Genomic DNA, 20,843 nt, shown 5'->3' with positions numbered 1-20,843 from the left:
CGAGATCAAAGCCATAATAAAAAGTCTTCCAACAAAGAAAAGCCCGACAGCTAATGGCTTCATTGCTGAATTTTATCAAATATTTAAAGAACTAATATCAATCCTACTCAACTATTCCAAAAACCAGAGAAGAAGGGACTACTTCCAAACCAATACTACAAGGCCAGTATTACCCTGATACCAAAACCACACAAAGACTCATCAAAAAATTACAGGCCAATATCCCTGATGAACATTGCAAAAATCCTCAACAAAATACTAGCAAACTGAATTCAACAACACATTAAAAAGATCATTCATCAACACCTAGGGTCAGGCAGAGATGCAAGGACAGTTCAACATACACCAATCAATCAATCAATCAATCAATCAATGAGTGTGATACACTGTCTCACCAGAATGAAGGACAAAAACCATACGACCATTTCAACTGATGCTGAAAAAGCATTGGATAAAATTCAACATCCCTTCATGGTAAAAATCCTCAAAAGGTACTGAAGAAACAGATCTCAACATAATAAAAGCTATATAAAACAGACCCACAGCTAGTAGCATACTGAACTGGCAAAAAATTGAAAGCCTTTCCTTTAAGATCTGAAACAAAACAAGGATACCCACTTTCACCACTGCTATCCTACACAGTACTGAAAGTTGTACTTCAGTACAAACTTTGAGAAAATGACAGTGGCTTCAATAAATGGTGCTGGGAAAACTGAATATCCATATGCAGAGGAATGAAACTAGACCCCATCTCTAGCCATATACAAAAATCAAATCGAAATGGATTAAAGACTTAAACCTAAGACCCAAACTATGAAACTACTAAAAGAACACATCAGTGGCCAGGCATGATGGCTCACACCTGTAATCCCAGCACTTTGGGAGGCAGAGGCAGGCAGATCACCTGAGGTCAGGAGTTCGAGACCAGCCTGGCCAACATGGTGAAACCCTGTCTCTACTAAAAATACAAAAATCAGCTAGGCATGGTGGCAGGTGCCTGTAATCCCAGCTACTTTTTTGATGTGCAAAAGCTTTTTAACTTGATAATGTGCTTGTAGGGTATTACTGAAGAAATCTTTTCCCAGACCAATGTCCTGGAGGGTTTCCCCAATGTTTTCTTCTTTTTTTCTTTTCTTTTCTTTTTTTTTTTTTTTTTGAAATGGAGCCTTGCTCTGTCGCCCAGGCTGAGGCTAGGCGAATTGCTTGAACCCGGGAGGCGGAGGTTACAGCAAGCTGAGATCACGCCACTGCAATCCAGCCTGAGCAACAGAGCAAGGCTCCATTTCAAAAAAAGAAAAAAAGAAGAAGAAAACACTGGGGAAACCCTCCAGGAAATTGGTCTGGGAAAAGATTTCTTCAGTAATACCCTACAAGCACAGGCAACCAAAGCAAAAATAAACGAATGGGATCATATCAAGTTAAAAAGCTTTTGCATATCAGAAAAGTGAAGACGCAACCCACAGACTGGGAGAAAATATTTGCAAACTACTCATCTGATAAGGGATTAGTAACCGGAATATATAAGGAGTTCAAACGACTCTATAGGGAAAAGAAAAAAAAAATCAATGATCTGATCAAGAAACGGGCAAAAGATATGAACAGACATTTCTCAAAAGAAAACAAATAAATGGGACACAGGATATGAAAACATCACTCATCATCAGAGAAATGCAAATCAAAACTACAGAAAGATATCATCTTCCTCCATTTAAAATTGTTTTTATCCGAAAGACAGGCAATAACAAATGTTGGCAAGGATGTAGAGAAAAGGGAATCCTCGTACACTGTTGGCAGAAAGGTAAATTAGTACAACCACTATGGAGAACGGTTTGGGGGTTCCTCAAAAGACTAAAAATAAAACGTCCATATGATCCAGCAATCCCACTGCTAGGTATATACCCAAAAGAAAAAAAATCAGTATATAGAAGATACATCTGCACTTTCATGTTTACTGCAGCACTAGTCACTACAGCTACAATTTGGAAGCTACCTGTGTCTATCAATATACGAATGGATAAAGAAACGTGGTACATATACACAATGAAGTACTACTCAGCCATATAAAAGAATGAGATCCTGTCATTTGGAACAACATGATGGAACTGGGGGACATTATGTTAAGTGAAATAAGCCAGGCACAGAAAAAACAAACTGCACATGTTCTCACTTATTTGTGGGAGCTAAAAATTTAAACAACTGAACTCATGAGAGACAGAGTACTAGAACGATGGTTACTAGAGTCTAGGAAAGGTAGTCAGGGTGGAGGGCAGGCAGGGATGGTTAATGGGTACAAAAATATAGTTAGAATAAGATCTAGTATTTGATAGCATAACAGTGTAGTTACAGTCAATAATAACTTACTGTACATTTTAAAGTAACTAAGAGTATAATTGGATTGTCTGTAACATAAGGAAGGGATACATACTTGAGGTGATGGACATCCTATTTAATATGATTATTAGACATTGTATGCCTGTATCAAAAATATCTCATGTACCCCATAAGTATATATACTACGTACCCACGAAAATTAAAAAGTAAAAGTAAAAATAAATCTTAAAAAATTCATCCATAACTAAACAAAGATAATATGAGAGTAACTATCAAGTATCCAGTAAGTGAACAAAATACACTCTTAGTTAAAACTACTAAAAATAATACAACCTTCCACAACGGTCTTGTTCTGGCAGGCAAGCTATAAAGACTAGAGAAGAACAGAGGTGAAAAAAAAAACCTATGAATACTTTACTTGAACCAATATAAATACTTTCAGCTGTTCTTATCAAGTCCTCAGAACTCTGAGGGAGTGTTTTTGTGAGAACTTAGGATGTAAAATTATGCTTTCCATTCCTATTATCATTCACTAATGACAGTAGTATTAGAGTATGATGAATGGCTTGTTCTCTCCATATCTGGGATGGAGAAAAAGATAATTCTGTAAATAAATTCACTGTCTAGGAGACAGAAATCTGCTATAATCTTTTAAATATCCTTAAATACAGATATATCTAATTCAAGGCAGAAAGATAAATTACAAATCTTACTCTTTTTTGTTTTAAAATGAAGACAAGGAATTTCTTATACATACAGATGAGTTTTAAGTCAACTACATTTCTATCTTAGACAAAGCTGTTTAAGAGCTCACCTACCTTAAAATATTCTACAAGATCTCTACAAGTGACTTTAGATCCACTTATCTCTTTTTCTACCAAATTTTCAGGGGCAAGCAGCAATGGAACCAGATTTCGAAGCTCTCGTTTAAAGTCCTCATCAATATCTAGAAAACAAAAAATTGAGCAACATATTAGTCCAAAAAAAATTAGGTCCCCATTGGTACGATTTCATAAAATTCTGTTTTATGAAATAAGAATACATAGTATTTATTACTGAAGTGGATTCATTTGTTTAAAAAAAGCTCATCCAACATGCCATATCTCATAGGAAAAAATATAATCCCCCTTACTCTACTAGCCCATTTTCCCCAACCCCCTAGTAACACTGCCAGTTCAAATAATAAATAAAACATAAATAAATTTGTGGACTACTAAGACAAATTTCACACTTAGTATTAAGGAAAATGTCCTTTTCAAGAGGCAAACAATTCATAAAATTGTATTAAATTTTACTACTAGATTTTGTTTTACCAGCCATACTGTAAAAGTTTTGTCAATCCCCAAGCGTTTTGCCAACACACTCAAAATAACCCTACAACATACATAAACTATACTATCACTCCTGAAAGAGACTTATATCTGATTTCATCAATATAATAAAATGATAAAGCCTTTTAGCAGACTGCAATCAATTGAAAAGAAATGCTCTCAGTCTTCAGAATTTTCAGGACATCAGTGCTGAGCAAGAGACATTATAAAATAGGTTAATCAATATGCTAGACAGCTGCAAACAAATCAATGGACTGCTAGAGAAACAACACAGAGTATTACAATCACAACATGAACAATGCATCCAAACATTCTCCAGTATAAGACAGGACATTTAAGGCATCATGTATTTTCTTAAAAAACTTTCCACCTCTAATAAATAAGTTCAGATTTTAGCAAGAATGGGAATTCCCACCTTTCAATCTCCCATCAAAACTAGGATTAGTTGCAACTTTAAGACCAGGATGTGGCAAAAGGAAGCAACCAAGATTTGAGAAACAATTGTGTATGTGCTTCCTTACATTCTGAAGCTCTTCATGTTGATTTTGTTTTACCTGAGGGCAGAGAGAGACAGGTGAAATTGTAAACAGCAGAAAGAAAATTTTTTTAAAGAAAACACACACAGACTCACATGCATGCACACTTAATGCAGATGGTACTCCTAAGGAGTCTTTTTTGACAATACAAAAAATTACGAAGGCCCTTTTCTGACCACTTTGTTAAGACCCCACTTTTTTTTTTTTTTTTTTTTAGAAGACAGAGTTTCGCTCTTGTTGCCCAGGCTGGAATGCAATGAGGCAATCTCGGCTCACTGCAACCTCCACCTCCCAGGTTCAAGTGATTCTCCTGCCTCAGCCTCCCGAGTAGCTGGGATTACAGACATGCACCATCACGCCCGGCTAATTTTGTATTTTTAGTAGAGACAGGGTTGGTCAGGCTGATCTCGAACTTCCGACCTCAGGTGATCCACCCACCTTGGCCTCCCAAAGTGCTGGGATTACAGGCATGAGCCACCGCACCCAGCCAACCCCACATTTTCTTAAACCACAAAAGATGTTTTTCCCAAGTAAGCTGCCTGGAACAGCAAAAACTACAAATAAGGTAGTTAATCACAGTATCTAATAACCAATAACAAATTATGGCTGTGACTCATACACCAGTAAATAAATTAAGAATTTACCTTTAAAGTACTTATAACAGCAACAAAACGGAACAAAACAAAGTATAAATTTGCCTACAAATAAAAAGTTTAGCCCCTGAGCAAAGTAAAAGCTAAGATAAAAAAAATTACAGTGCAGTACAAAGACCTTAGAAATGTGTTAGGATTTCAGGTCCCTCTCTACATGATTATTTATGATTTATGCTAGTTACCAGAATTTTGAGAAGGGAAACTGCCACGTATTGGGGAGAAAAAAATCTTAAACTTAGGAACATTTTAGATAATCACTCATTTATCTCAATATAACTCACATAGTCTCCTAAACACTTCTGGAAAACAATTTTAACAAAATATGCGCAATTTATAATTAAAACCTGGAAACTACCTAAATCTCCCATCAACAGCAGAATGGAAAAACTGTTGTCTATTCATTCAGTAGATACTATACAGCAATGAGAATAAATGAATTAAACTACAGGCAACATGGATTAACCTCAGAAACATAATATTGGGTAAAAAAAGCTAGACTCAAACAAATACATTCTGTATGTGATTCCATCCATATAAAATACAAAAACAAAGCCTGTGAGAAGTCAGGATAGTGGTAGAGGGTTTTGGGGGAAGGTTGGTGTATGGAGGTGGGTGCTTCTAGGTGCTGGCTAAATGGCTATGTTCATATTTTACAAATTCATCAAGCTACACACTTATGATTTGAGCAATTTTCTGAATATATGTATCACATTTCAATAAAAGGTTAAAAAAACCTTCTTGTCTTTGAGTTACGTAATTCTGAGTTTAGTTAGTATGTCTATTGTGCTTTGTGTTAATTTGTTCTGAACAAACCAGAGACAGAAAATGCCAATTGACTCAAATTATTTCCAAAAGTGGGGTCTGGAAATGCCTTTCAAATAATCTAAGAATGTTGAATTGGTTTTAATCTCATTTTAAAACTAAAAGAGGCTGGGCACGGTGGCTCACGCTTGTAATCCCAGCACTGTGGGAGGCCGAGGCGGGCGGATCACGAGGTCAGGAGATCGAGACCACAGTGAAACCCCGTCTCCACTAAAAATACAAAAAAAAAAAAAAAAAATTAGCCGGGCGTGGTGGCGGGTGCCTGTAGTCCCAGCTACTCGGACAGGCTGAGGCAGGAGAATGGCGTGAACCCGGGAGGCGGAGCTTGCAGTGGGCCGAGATCGCGCCACTGCACTCCAGCCTGGGTGACAGAGCGAGACTCCATCTCAAAAAAAAAAAAAAAAAAAAAAAAAAACTAAAAGAAAATTATATCATACCCCAAGTCTTTAATGTGGTTGAGAAACCAAATGCATCATTCCCATAGACAAATAAAATCTTATTAACCAAAGACAGCACCCTCCTACTTATGAATAAAGGGGTCTTTGTGTATCCTGTGTGTGTGTGAGTAGATGGGTAGCCTGTAAGTATCTGACCTGCAGGTTTCCCAAATTGATATGGTTTGGCTCTATGTCCCCACCCAAATCTCATCTCAAATTGTAATGCCCATGTGTCGGGGGAGGGGCCTGGTTGGAGGCGATTCATGGGAGCAGACTTCCCCCTCGCTGTTCTTTTGACAGTGAGTTATCACGAGATCTGGTTGTTAAAAAGTATGTGGCACTTCCCCCTTCACTCTCTATCTCTCTCCTGCCATCTTGTGAAGAAGGTGCTTGCTGGCTGGGTGCGGTGGCTCACACCTGTAATCCCAGCACTATGGGAGGCCGAGGTGGGCGGATCACAAGGTCAGGAGTTCAAGACCAGCCTGACCAACATAGTGAAACCCCGTCTCTGCTAAAAAACACAAAAAATATGCCAGGCGTGGTGGCAGGCACCTGTAATCCCAGCTACGGGAGGCTGAGGCAGGAGAATCGTTTGAACCCGGGAGGCAGAGTTGCAGTGAGACAAGATGGTGCCATTGCACTCCAGCCCAGGCAATAGTGTGAGACTGTCTAAAAAAAAAAAAAAAGAAGTTGTTTGCTTTCCCCTTCACCTTCCACCATGATTGTAAGTTTCCTGAGGCCTCCCGGTCATGCTTCCTGTTAAGCCTGTGGAACTGTGAGTCAATTAGACCTCTTTACTTCATAAATTACCCAGTCTCAAGTAGTTCTTTATGCTGTGTGAGAACAGACTAATACACAAGTACTTCCATGGGGGGGCTACCTTTAGGAATAAAGGATCATGATCCTTAATTTTGATTCAAGGGCACCGTCTTCTTTGGTAGGAATGCAACCACTTTACTTTTCATCAATTAGAGGGTCACTTGGGCTAACCTGGAATACTTTATTCCAACGACACGTAAATACTGGTAATGTGACCAGCAGTCCGGACAGCCCACCCGTTTGCCTGGCTTGGTGCTTATGTTCTCCTCTTTAAGCATTAGGGTCTTACCTGTAATCTCTTTTCAAGGAATTGCTTTCCACCTTCCAAACCATATGAATGTTCATAAGGATAGCTCCAATCTCGAATCAAAAACATTAATGTCTATACACAGAAAAAATAAAAATTGTTTATTTTACAACAAAGAAAATTTACGAAAAAATCACAACTCTAACAATTGAAGCCTCTCTTACTCTCCTAAACAATCCTTATCAAAAGTTATAGTAACCAAATGGTCAGTACTGGTCATGGTTATATCAAGGACCCACTTAAACAACATTCCCAGGCCCTATACCAAGCAATCGCCACCACTGGAGAACTTCACTAAATATAAAGAAAGAGTCACCACAAGCAATAATACAGAACTTTAAAAATGAAAAACGAGTCTATCAGGACACGCCGATCATAATTTTAAATCATGGTTGTGTAACTACAAGACCAACTAATTCTAGATGGCTATCTAGACTGATTATAGATCTGGAGTCAATAAGGACATTTTCACTCACAAAGGATGTTTTTACTCATATAGGGCTAGATTTCTCAACTTCAGCACTGCTGACATTTTGGGTCACTTAATTCTTAGTTGTGTGTGGCTATCCTGTGTATTGTAGAACGTTGAACCATATTTCTGGCCTCTATGTGCTAAATACCAAGTGGCGCTAAGCTCCCCCACAAAACTGTGACAACCAAAAATGTCTCCAGACATTAGCAAATGTCCCCTTGGGTGGCAAAATTATCCCAGTTCAGAAAAAACTGATATAGGCCAAATAGGATATATTTCACCTATATATCCAAAAATGAAGGCATAATCTGCTCAACTACTTAATAAAAGTGATCATACTAGCCAGACAAGAGTGAGGCAGAATCAATGTAAACCCATTTGAAGATTAACAATCAGTAGCAATGCTGTCATACCGGAAAGACTTCACACGCTTAGGAACAAACATGGTAGAGTCATGCTCTCCTACTGTAACTGCAGCTCACCAAACAGTATTAATGGCAACTTACAAATTACACTTGCTTCAAAAAATAAACTATCCGGAACTTTTCTATATGAAACCAAAATAAAGAGTAACAGAACTAATTTCAACCTGTAGTAAACCACAAAAAAGAAACCTGTAACATTCTGTAGTTATCACGTATAAAAAAAACTGGCATGACTGTCATATTTCCTACTGTCTTAAGTTTAGAATAACATCTGTTAAGAGAAACATTACTCCCCTTAATCTAAGTGAAAGCATTAAGAATTAGCCTAGATTCATTTATTCTATTTATCCTGTTAGCCTATTACTGGTAAGTATGCTGATGATGACACTACCAAAGGTTAGTTTCAGTTGCACTGAATCTGTTGCTAGCGATGAGTCTGCTGTAATATCCTGGTGTCTCCAAAATTACAAACTGAGGTGGCTTCACAACTTCTCACAGGCAAATCTTTAAAATGTTAAAATAACTTTTTTACCTGAAATGGCTTCTGGTAGACTTCTTCCATCGCAAGTCTTCCATACTCTGTAAATAACTATTAAATTGAATTAGTTAAAATAATGCCTCTGAAGAGATTCAAAGAAGACATATGTAAACCTGTTCTACACCAAAGCTCCAGGTACCAGAACCTTTAAAATCCTTTGAAAGCCAAACATTTAATTTTATAACACACTAGGTATATACAAAATTTCTTCCAGTTAAGAAATCATATATCAGTTTAAACCCATATAACATTCAATCGTGTTACCAGTATTACAGGTTTCCAAGTATAAATTCATAATAAAGTGAGAATTAAATTTCAACAGTTGGCACATTTTCTTTAAAAAATATGTGCTTGCAGCTGGGCGCAGTGGCTCACGCCAAGTAATCCCAGCACTTTGGGAGGCAGAGGCGGGTGGATCACCTGAGGTTAGAAGTTCAAGACCAGCCTGACCAACATGGTGAAACTTCATCTCCACTAAAAATACAAAATTAGCCAGGCATGGTGGCGCATGCCTGTAATCCCAGCTACTTGGGAGGCTGAGGCAGGAGAATCCCTTGAACTTGGGAGGGGGAGGTTGCAGTGAGCCGAGATTGTGCCATTGTATTCTAGTCTGGGCAACAAGAGCGAAACTCCATCTCAAAAAATAAAAATTAAAAAAAGAAATACATACTTGCAAATGTTGAAGATCATCTTCTTGAATATTCTGAGACAGATTATATACCTGTTAAAACAAAATTTATTTTGTTTTTTATTAGTGTTTTGTTCTGAATACCCAGCTTGTGTGTAACTTTACTTGTGGAAAAAAGGTTATTTTGTACCTCAGCGCAAAGGAATCATTTAACTACTATCTTGACGACTGACATGTGAAAAGGATTTTCTCTTTTTTCCTAATAATAGTCAAGATAGAATATTAAGGAAGAAGCAGTGGTGGTAAAATATGCAAAAAGCACGAATAGATGCATATTCATGGCCTAAAAGTGGTAGAAAAACAAGAGTGCTATCTAGTAGGTTTCTTGCACTCCTTCTCAAAGTTCTTTATTGTTATGATGTGATCATTTTTTAAAGAGTGTAGGTTATTTCCACTATCATTTTTCTAAATTAGTGAATATAAGGGGCAACAGTTTACAAAGATAAATTCCTCCCTGGTACAATCAGAGTATACTACTCAGGGTACCTCCACTACCATTGACTCTAGTGTGGTTCTCTTTTTACTCACACTCCTCAGTTTACTAACTCATCAGTTTTTACTTACACTCAACATGACAATTTTACTGGCCTGTGGAAGCTAATAAAAATAACAGTAGGTGGCACTCTTGCCCTTTCCAGAATTTTTTGGAGGAGACTAGAGCTGATAAAGGAGGGTCTAAGTATCCTCAGGAAACGGGGACTGTCATCCATTAATTCTAAGACAGATCTTTAGAAGTAATCTACACTGCCACAGGAGAAAAGTAGCCATCAACAGATATCACCTCTGCTAAGAAATAACTTACATCTTAGGAACCAGGGTGACTCTAAAGATAGAACAATCTGTTCTAAGAGGAAATAAGTGATACTCTGGCTAAACCACTTGGAGGTCAAGAATATAGTCAATTTAGGCCAGCAAACCTAAAATGATATTCTTAGCTACTAATTCCAAACAAGGATTTAAAAAGTAATTGATGACTGAGGTGATTAAACTTTAGATTTTAACATAAACCCTGACACCATGACCAACCGATGTGGGCCTTTGCTTTTAGAAAATAGGTCTGGATCCTTTCACTGTCAGGGCCAGGTTGCAAATAGCAGAGAAAGAGATTTATTTAACTTAGATCATTACTACTTAGCATACTGTCTTGTATGTAACAGGTGCTCAGTATGTATTTGTTGAAGGAATAAATGACAAGAAGATCAAATTATCAGTTATCTATCACCCAGATATCTTACATAAGGAAAGAAAACTACCCCCCCCCCACCCAAAGGCAAGGAAGAAAATAATCATAATCTTAATCTTCTTGGTTATTTATACTTTACAAAGCACTTTCATATGCATTATCTCATTTAGCTCTCATTTCTGACTGCACACAACCACATCCAAGACAGGCAAGATGAGTAAAACACATTTTACAGACAACAAAGTGGCCGCACAGCTTTAAGTGGCTGTCTAAAACCAGGTCTCTTACTATCAAAAAGTTGAATAAATAAACAAAAAAAGACTAAGGGATAAGTTTTAGGACAGAGAACTCGAGAACTCCCTCTAGAGCCAGCTAACCTGAGGGGCTTCTGCTTGCTTCAAGGCAATCACAGTTGTGCCATCTTGCAAGATCAGAGAAAAAAAGAGACTTAGAGGGTCCCCACCAGCGTCACTTAGTGGGTAATGACAAATATCCCAACCCTATAATAAACTGAAGCCAAGCTGAAGAGTATTATTCTTTTAGCTCATGTTAACAGCCAACCTTCTTTCCACTCTGATGGCCAGGTACTTCAAACTGCGGAAGGAGGAAAATGGGAGCTTAGAGAGACGAGTCATATGTTCCAGACATTACTGGAAAGCATAAAAAAATCCAAGACACTGTGACAGCATCACCTATGATCTATCACTGATAAGAACAATTTCTTATCTTGGGAGGATCACATACCCATTTTTAAAAAATATTTGCAAATATACTTATTGATACACCATCACCAGCTGGGCCTAACTGCCATACTTCAATAATTCATTTTTCAGAGATGTATCAGCCACATATGATCTCAGAAAAGAAAAACCAAATGACATGTCGTAGTTTAATTCAGTCCAATCCATCTAAATTATACAGAAAAGAAATGGCCTAGCCTGAAGAAACTAGAACCGGATAGAACACCAAACACAATTTGAATGTAAGTGAAAAAGAGAAGGGATTTTATCCCTTCCTAAATGAATGTGCTAAAAATCCTCAGTTTATTATTACATAAGCCTTATTTGGGTTTCCTAAATTAAACATTAATTAATTATTCTGCTTTTATCTCCTTTAGTTCAAATAACTGAGTACCACTTGTCATAGATATAGAATAAAAAACTAGACCTCTAAGCTTAATTACTTGGGCTTTTTGTTTTAGCCAAAAAAACAAAAATATACTCTCCATATTACTGTGTCTGGTAGCCATCTAACTGATTTCAATTACAGATAACATGCCATATCTTTTCCTTTAAAAAAAAAAAAAGTATATATTCCATAATGAAAAACTAAAGAGACTGGTTGTTGGTTTATTGCATCCTTTGTAACTATCCGAAGTACAAAATTTCACATCCTAAGCCAGAAAACCATGCATGGAAATGTAAATAACCAATAAGAACTGTAAATAGCTCTCAAGAAATGTAAACAGCTCTCTTTTTTTCCCTTCAATCAAAAGGCATTTTGCCAGCACAAGGTGGCATATGCTGATAGTCCCAGCTACTCAGGAGGCTGAGGAAGGAGGATCACTTCACCCAGGAGGAAAAAGCTAGAGTGTGCACGATCACACCCATGAATAGCCACTGCACTCCAACCTGGGCAACATAGCGAGAATCCATCTCAAAAAAACTTAAAAAGGCATTTTCAAGAGGGGCAGATGCCGGGCGCAGTGGCTCACACCTGTAATCCCAGCCCTTAGGGAGGCCGAGGTGGGCAGGTCACCTGAGGTCAGGAGTTCGAGACCAGCCTGGCCAACATGGTGAAACTCATCTCTACTAAAAATACAAAAAATTAGCTAGGCATGGTGGCGGGAGCCTGTAATCCCAGCTACTCAGGTTAGGAGAATGAACCCGGGAGGCAGAGGTTGCAGTGAGCCGAGATCACGCGACTGTACTCCAGCCTGAGCAACAAGAGTGAAACTCTGTCTCAAAAAAGACAGGCCAAATGATTACATGAACTGATCGCACCACTTAATCTTGTGTCTCACCTGGACAGAGCTAGTCATAGTGCTCAGAGCAAACACCGTTGCACAGTCTTTGATAGTTGACTGGCTATCAAAGGCACCCTGGGTATCCATAAGCAGCACAGCAACCTAGGAATTTGAGAGTTTAAAATACTTAGTAAAACAGTCGCCAAAAATGACTATAAAAAAAATCAAATGATAAATTTGAAAATCAGTAATTAAATCAAGAAAAGTACTTATATCTCATACATTTGACATAATAATCCATATGTTAAAGTTATCAAACATTAATAGTTCTGTGTTGTTTTGATTCTTAATACTGGAAAATAGCCCAAGAAAGAATACAGGGTAGAAAAGTATAAACAGAATTTTACTTTAGTTCCATTAGGTCTGTCAATCACAAATACTTCATTCCAAACTTGTATGCCTGTTGTTTCTCTTTCACAGCCACCTCGCCATGTAAAGCCTGTCAATGGTTCATTGTTTCCACCAATCCAACTTTGAGAATCCTGTTAAAGTCAAGGATAAACGTAAAATAAAACACAATTAAGAAATAAAAGAACCAAAAAATCACCCATTCTTTATTTTACAGATGGGGAAGATAAACCCAGAAAGATAAAAAACACTGTGTAACAAACAAGTAGTTACAAAGCAGTCCTTAAATCCCATGTGGGGTTCTTTTTCTTATATAGTCTCCTCCAAACTTGAATCTTCTCAAATCAGCTCACACTACTACTCTCTAGGCTTCTAAATAAGTGGGGTCATACTCACTTTCCCCCTTTTTTGAAAGATTTCCTGGCTGGGCATGACAGCTCATGCCTGTAATCCCAGCACTTTGGGAGGCTGAAGTGGGCATATCACTTGAGGCCAGGAGTTTGAGACCAGCCTGGCCAACGTGGCAAAACCCTATCTTTACAAAATTAGCCAGGCGTGGTGGCACACTCCTGTAGTCCCAGCTACTCAGCAGGCTGAGGTAGGAGGATCACCTGAACATGGGAGGTTGAGGCTACAGTGAGTTGAGACTGTGCCACTATACTCCAGCCTGGGTGACAGAGTGAGATCCTGCCTCAAAAAAAAAAAAAAAAAAAAAGAAAGAAAATAAAAAAAGAGAGAGAGAAAGATTTCCTAAATGTTAAAAATCATAAAAAACTCTGCACCAATTATTTTAACATGTTGTTACACAGATAAGCAAAATTAAGTTCCAGGTAGAATGTCAAAACAGCATTGCTCTCTTAGAATAGCTTATACTAAGTTTTCATACTGCCTTCATTTCCTCTTTAAAAAATAATCAATTTTAGGCTGGGTGCAGTGGCTCATGCCTGTAACCCTAGCACTTTGGGAGGACGAGGCGGGTGGATCACCTGAGGTCAGGAGTTCGAGACCAGCCTGGCCAACATGGCAAAACCCCATCTCTACTAAAAATACAAAAATTAGCCAGGTGTTATGGCACGTGCCTATAATCCCAGCTACTCAGGAGGCTGAGGCAAGAGAATCACTTGAACCCGAGGGCGAAGGTTGCAGTGAGCAGAGATGGTGTGCCACTGCACTCCAGCCTGAGCAAAAGAGCGAAACTCTGTCTCAAAAACAAAAACAATCAATTTAAAAAATAACCCCAAGACTTGTTTGGAACCTGATTTAAACAAACCAACTATTAAAACGCCTTTTTTGAAGCCAACAGGAAAATATGAACCCAAACTGGTTATCTCATTAGACGGTGTAAAATTAGGGTAAAGAAGATTGTTTGGTGTGCTAATGATACTGTGGTCAAGAAAAAATAAATAATAGACTCCTTATCTATTAGATACTCAAGTATCTGCAGTGAAAGGATATGCCTGGTATTTGTTTTAAAATATTCCCGGAGGTGAGGAAAAAAGAGAACAGATAAAACAAGACCAGCAAAATGTTGACAGGTACATTGGAGTTCATTACAAATTCTCTTTATTTTAGGGTATGTTTAAAATTTTCCATAATAAAAGTTTTTAACTAGAACCACAGGGCTAAATTGTTATTATGAAATATTACGAAAGTTAACATATAAGGTAATTTTTCCAGAAAATTAAATGTGAGACATAATGAATGAGTACCTTTGACAGACGTCAAGATCCCTATACTTTAGTATACTTAAAGCCCACATAGCCTTTACTCAATGTACCCCACAGGAAAAATGCCTTTGTTTCAGAAGTGCTTCTAGTAAGCTTGGATATCTAGTCTAAAACAAATTACAAAGCCTGAATTAGGAGTGGAGAGATGGTCAAGACAGGACCAATGAGGGATGAAGCAATTTATGAAAAGCAGACACACAGTGGCAAAAACAAAAACAAAACAGTGTCAGCCAGGCACGGTGTCTCAGTCCTGTAATCCCAGCACTTTGAGAGGCTGAGGCGGGTGGATCACTTGAGGCTAGGAGTTCAAGACCAGCCTGGCCTTGGTGAAACCCCATCTCTACTAAAAAGACAAAAAAAAAATTAGCCAGGCGTGGCAGCACATGCCTGTAATCCCAGCTACTTGGGAGGCTGAGGGAGGAGAATCGCTTGAACCCGGGTTTCAGGTGGGTTGTGGGAGGTGGAGGTTGCAGTGAGCTGAGATCCCACCACTGGGCTCCAGCCTGGGCAACAGAGACAGACTCTGTCTCAAACAAAACAAAATGAAACAAAACAAAACAAAAAGACAGTATCATTCAGACCATCACCTAACACAGCCTTAAACTTCAAATCATCTTTAATTATTATTATTATTCCACAAAATTCCCATCGCCAGTAGGCCACCAATTACAAACTTCTCTTGGATTCATTTCTTTTTCTTCAGTTTTCAATACCTTCAACTTAAAGACCTCATCTATGCTGGTCAGAAAGCTGCCACCTGAGACAATTCCATTCACAGTATATATGATGGACTTGTGTTGTGTTTCAGGAGGCACGCTTCACAGGAATCGGAAGATTATTTTGACAGTCCCCAGACAAGCAACACTGGTAATCCTGCCCCTTGACTACATATTTGGATACTTCATATTGGTCTCTATGTAACTCCTGCTCTATCCTCTAACCCATTTTTCCATAGTCACTGAATGTTCACAAGAAATGTAATCGTGCCACTGTCCTGCTGAAAAGTCATCTGTGGCTCCGCACTATCAGTAAGACCATCTGGAGATCTGCTGCATAACAATCCTTTTTTCTTTTTCTTTCTTTTTTTGAGACAGGGTCTCACTCTGTCACCCAGGCTGGAGTGCAGTGGCACAATAGGAACTCACTGAAGCCTCATCCTCCCGGACTCAAGTTATCCTCCTACCTCAGCCTCCCAAGTAGCTGGGACTGCAGGTGCACACCCCCACACCTGGCTGATTTTTGTATTTTTTGTAGAGAGGGGGTTTTGCCACGTTGCCCAGGCTGATAACAATCCATTTTTAATTTACTCTTCTTGTCTGTGCTCCTGATATTCCCCATAGATCTCAACACACATCTTCCTGATTCTACCATATCAAAAAAAGTTACCATTCCCCAAATACATATGTTGTTTAGCTTAGCCATACCTCTGTTCCACCTGTTCTCTGCCTAGACTCAGCCAACAGTCAAGAAACTTCAACTTTTCTGTACTCTTAAAGCATATTATTGACAGTGCATGGAGTTACCTTTATATGGTTTTGCGGTTCTTATGTGAGTCTCGAGAGGAAAGGCTGTAAAGAATCATCTTTGTTCACCAAACTGCTCCTATCAAAGTGCCTTGCACTGCTGTAAGTTCTGACACGGAGAATCTCATTCCCCCACAATGTCAAAAAAAAAAAAAATCTAGTACTTAATGAATTTATTTGTAAAAGTTACAGTCTAAACAAATAACTCCTCTAAGAGAACTTTGGTTTTACTCTACATTTTACTTATTTCTATCTCCTCAACAAGAAGGTACGTTTCATTAAAGTTTTGTTTGTTTCATTCTTACAAGTATTCCCATCACAGAGAATAGTGTGCCTGGCTTGTAGTAGGTACTCTTTAAACACAGACAAAAAAGTTTACTTATAAGTTTCGGTGTACTCCCTTTTGAGCATGGGTAATACATCCAGAAGAAATATGATCTTTGTTATTATTCCTAGAAACAATAAAATTACATAAAGAAGACAGTAAAAATAAATTTTTAAAAGTACAGATGACTGAAATCATAGGCTTATATGTTTGCCAGCCCCCTCTTCCAAAGAAACTTTAAAAAGAATTGGTGTCTCATAAAAATCTACTATGTATCATCTCTTCCTAGGTTACCTTGTAATGGAAATGTTTAAAAAAAATACTAAATTGATTAGTCAGCAAAAGGATGAAAGAAGCTGAGTGTGGTGGCTACACCTGTAATCCCAGCACTGTGGGAGGCCAAGGCAGGAGGATCACTTGAGCCCAAAAGTTCAAGACTGCAGTGAGCTATGATGACGCCACCACACTCCAGCCTGGAAGACAGAGTGAGACCCTGTCTCTATTTAACAACAACAACAAAGATGAAAAAATAAATCAGAGAACTAATCAGATTCTTCAAAACTTGTAAAAGTCTATAATTTCTCTAACATAGTGAACACTGACAGCTTTCATAAAATACAGTCATTCATTCATTAAATATTTATGGAACCTCTACCATGTGCCAGCCATTTTTCTAGGGATACAGCAGTGAACAAGAATAAACATTCCTGCCCTCAAAGAGAATTTTAGTGGGAGCTAAAGGCAGCCTTGCTGATAACAGACCCTATTTGCTGTGATAATTTGCTAAAAGCAAACCTAAAAACTCGAAAACACTAATATGATACTATTTACTATGGCGACAAAAGCCTCAAAACTCAGAAATACAAAAGTAATCCTATTCCACCAGGAATATAAAGTAAATAGGAAAAAAAAAGAAGTACTTATAGAATAAATCTCAACTGCAAAAGGCAATCTGAAATCACCAGAAGTTTTTCTTTTTTTTTTTTTGAGATGGGGTCTCACTTACTGTGTTGCCCAGGCTGGTCTTGAACTCTTGAGCTCAAGCAATCCTCCCACCTCAGTACCTCAGCCTCTCAAAGTGCTGAATTACAAGCATGAGCCACCATACCCAGCCTGAAGTTTAAGTATAATCAAACAGTGAATAAATACAGCCCTTGCCAAAAAGACGTTCTACATAATTATCAGCAATAAAGAAACCTTACCTATTCTAAACAGTAAGAAACAAATTCATATTTTACCAAAGGAAAGGTACATTCCCTAGCAACAAAGTGAAACAACTATGTAACCATTTATTTATTTACTTACTTAGAAAGAAAAAGAGACAGACAGACAGACAGGGTCTTGCTCTATCGCCCAAGCTGGAGAACAGTGGCATGAGCATAGCTCACTGTCCTTGACCTCCTGGGCTTAAGTGATCAAACAAAGGGTTGGTTGTCCTGCCAGGCCTACATGTATCAGAGCACACCCGCTCCTGACTGCTGGCAAGCTGACTCCCTTTCACAATGGATAGGCTGGAAGAATAAAGATTCATACAGAAGCCATAAATCATCACAACTAGGAGTAAAAGGAATAAAAAGGATGAAATTAAGATCTAAGTGGGCCGGCACAGTGGCTCACGCCTGTAATCCCAGCACTTTGGGAGGACAAGGCAGGCAGATCACCTGAGGTCAGGAGTTTGAGACCAGCCTGACCAACATGGAGAAACCCCGTCTCCACTAAAAATACAAAAAAAATTAGCCACGCATTATGGCACGTGCCTATAATCTCAGCTACTCGGGAGGCTGAGGCAGGAGAATCGCTTGAACCCAGGAGGTGGAGGTTGCAATGAGCCAAGATCGCACCATTGCACTCCAGCCCGGGCAACAAGAGTGAAACTCAGTCTCAAAAAAAAAAAAAAAAAAGAAAAAAAAATCCAAGTAGTGCTACATACAATAATAAGTGAGACCCTCCTTAGTTGCATGGCATTCCTCACACCACCACAAATGAAAATCTTCATCTGTATAAAACTAGTACCTATTCAGGAGACAGGCTATGAACACTCAGCACCCAAACTGATGGACAGAATAAATACTGTACACATTCTAACCACCAATTGTATTTACAATTTTCATTTGAATATGTGAGAATACTCTGCAAGTCCTGGAACAAATTATAAAACATTTGACTGTAAAATAGTTTAAAACTGTCTAACATCTTATCCAACCCCATCCCCACCCCATGCCCAACTCTTCCCATCTGGGGCTGGACAAATCAATGAAATTATGACTGACCCAAGTCAGAGCCCAGAAAAAGGACAACTCTAATAACTTAGGTACATGCTGAAGAGGAATTTAATATATTTGATAAAAGGTTCTGCTTAAAAGGTGTCTCTGACCTTGAAGACACTATGCTAAATGAAATAGGCCACACACAAACGGACAAATATTCTATGACTCCACTCATATGAGGTGCTTATTCAAATTCATAGGGACAGAAAGTAGAATGGTGGATGCCAGGGGATCGAAGAGAGAATTGGGGAGTTAGTGTTTAATGGGCACAGAGCTTCAGCTGGGGAAGATGGAGAAGTTCTGGAGATGGATAGTGGCAATGGCTGCATAACAATGTGAACAGACTTAGTATCACTGAAGTGTACACTTACAAATGGTTAAAGAGGTAAATTTTATGTTATGCATATCTTACCACAATTAAAAAAAAAAAGTTGTCCTTGAGGGCTAACAAAACGGAAGGGGCAGACACCTCTTATAATTAAACTGAGATGTGACTTTAGAGTCTTCCATTGGACTTTCAGGGTCAGCTTTCTCATGTAAAAAGTTTAGAAGTCATCAGACCCATCTTTACAACAAGAAAAAAGCTTAGCAAACTGAAAAATCAATAACTCTCCTTTCTTAGATCAAAGAATTGAGATCACAGGTCAAACCATCCCTGCAAAATCACAAGAGACAAACTAACACAAAGGATCACGAGTTGAGGTCAGCTTACCAGCAACTGCTGCAGCAACTGGTAGGAACACTTAAATGGCAATTTGAATGAACTGTCAGAAGCTGAGAGTGAACTAGTTTAAGCATTAAAACCCCTAGAGGCTCAGTCTTAGAAAACCCCCCACTTTCCTGAATATTATCTCAAAGAACTCCACAAAATTCTCAAAGTAATTACAGAAGAAAGTTTCCTTCATGACTGACAAGGCAAGGGGAAATAACCCTTTTTAAGTTCACCCTGGGAAAGTAACCACTATCTAAACACACACACACACACACACACACCGGCAAAGTAACCACTATCTACACACACACACACACACACACCAGTCCCCACAACAAAAGCCTGCCCTCCTGAGAAAACTACCTTACCAGAGCTTTATCTGACCCTAGGGAGGAGCAATTAGCCAACTCCAGCCCCATCTAGGCTTCCTGTCTAGTTTAAGGTTTTTTTTTTTCGTTTGTTTGATTGGTTTTTTGTTTTTTTTTTTTTGTTTTTTCAAAAAGGGTTATAGACCAGGACTCAGGCCCACTAAAAAACTAAGGAGCCAGGTGCAGTGGTGTGTGCCTGTAGTCTCAGCTATTCAGGAGACTGAGCTCAGGAGTTCAAGACCAGCCTGGACAACATAAGGAGACTCTGTCTCAAAAAAGAATAAAAATAAAACTAAGATTTAACCATAAGGTGGCATAAGATGCTTCTGTTCTCCTACACTTTACCACCTCATCAACAATGCTCCAATATAATTACAGTGGATTACAAATAAAAAAGCTGCAAGACACAGATTTCGAGTTCAATAAAAGTTCTTGGGAAACCCCAAAGACAGTAAGAGAATAGGGAGAAACTGAAGCCTCTAGGACCTGCAGCTACAAAACACATTAAACACAGCCCATCTCCCAGCTAGATTAACATATAACCTCAAAATAAAAGCCTAAATCTTCAGTCTTTATTACCTGATACTTCATGTCTGGCTTTCAGCAAAAAATTACAAGCCATGCCAAAAGGCAAGAAAAAACAGACTGAAAAGACAAGGCAAACATCAGAACCAGACTCAGATATGATATATTTCAGAATTATAAAATAGGAAATTGATCCAGGAAGAGGAGAGAACACCAAGCAGGATAAATACCAAAAAAATCCACACTAGGTATATTATAGCCTAGCTGCAAAGTAACACAAAAAGAAAATCTTGAAAGAAGCCGGAAACAAAACACTTTACTTACAGAGGAACAAAGATAAGAATTACACTGGACTTCCCATTACAAATCATGCAAGCAGCTGGGAGCAGTGGCTCATGCCTATAATCCCAGCACTCCGGGAAGCCGAGGCAGGCGGATCACTTGAGGTCTGGAGTTCGAGACCACCCTGGTCAATATGGC

At 38.6% G+C, this 20,843-nt stretch overlaps 1 protein-coding gene across 5 annotated transcripts in view; it reads right to left on the bottom strand.

The window, feature by feature from the left end:
• The window catches only part of ATL2 (atlastin GTPase 2), an 82,538-nt gene that overhangs the window by 12,261 nt on the left and 49,434 nt on the right, over positions 1–20,843 (bottom strand). For 4 of the 5 annotated variants that reach the window (XR_004026976.1, XM_030799761.1, XM_030799760.1 and 1 more), the window contains exons 3-9: positions 12,916–13,050; positions 12,566–12,670; positions 9,342–9,392; positions 8,666–8,722; positions 7,219–7,311; positions 4,078–4,216; positions 3,150–3,277 (exon numbers count right to left, since the gene is read on the bottom strand). Coding sequence is in view for 4 of the 5 variants with exons in the window: in XM_030799761.1 (XP_030655621.1) it covers positions 3,150–3,277; positions 4,078–4,216; positions 7,219–7,311; positions 8,666–8,722; positions 9,342–9,392; positions 12,566–12,670; positions 12,916–13,050 (708 nt within the window). In the remaining variant the exon portion in view is untranslated. Of the gene's footprint in view, positions 1–3,149; positions 3,278–4,077; positions 4,217–7,218; positions 7,312–8,665; positions 8,723–9,341; positions 9,393–11,286; positions 12,671–12,915; positions 13,051–20,843 lie in introns of all 5 variants that reach the window. The other variant, XM_030799762.1, reaches the window with a different exon arrangement.

The sequence above is a fragment of the Nomascus leucogenys genome, chromosome 19 (genome assembly GCF_006542625.1).
Source record: "Nomascus leucogenys isolate Asia chromosome 19, Asia_NLE_v1, whole genome shotgun sequence".
Classification (NCBI taxonomy): Eukaryota; Metazoa; Chordata; class Mammalia; order Primates; family Hylobatidae; genus Nomascus; species Nomascus leucogenys.
The sequence above is the reverse complement of the archived record's forward strand: the minus strand, read 5'-3'. Positions and strand labels throughout refer to the sequence as shown.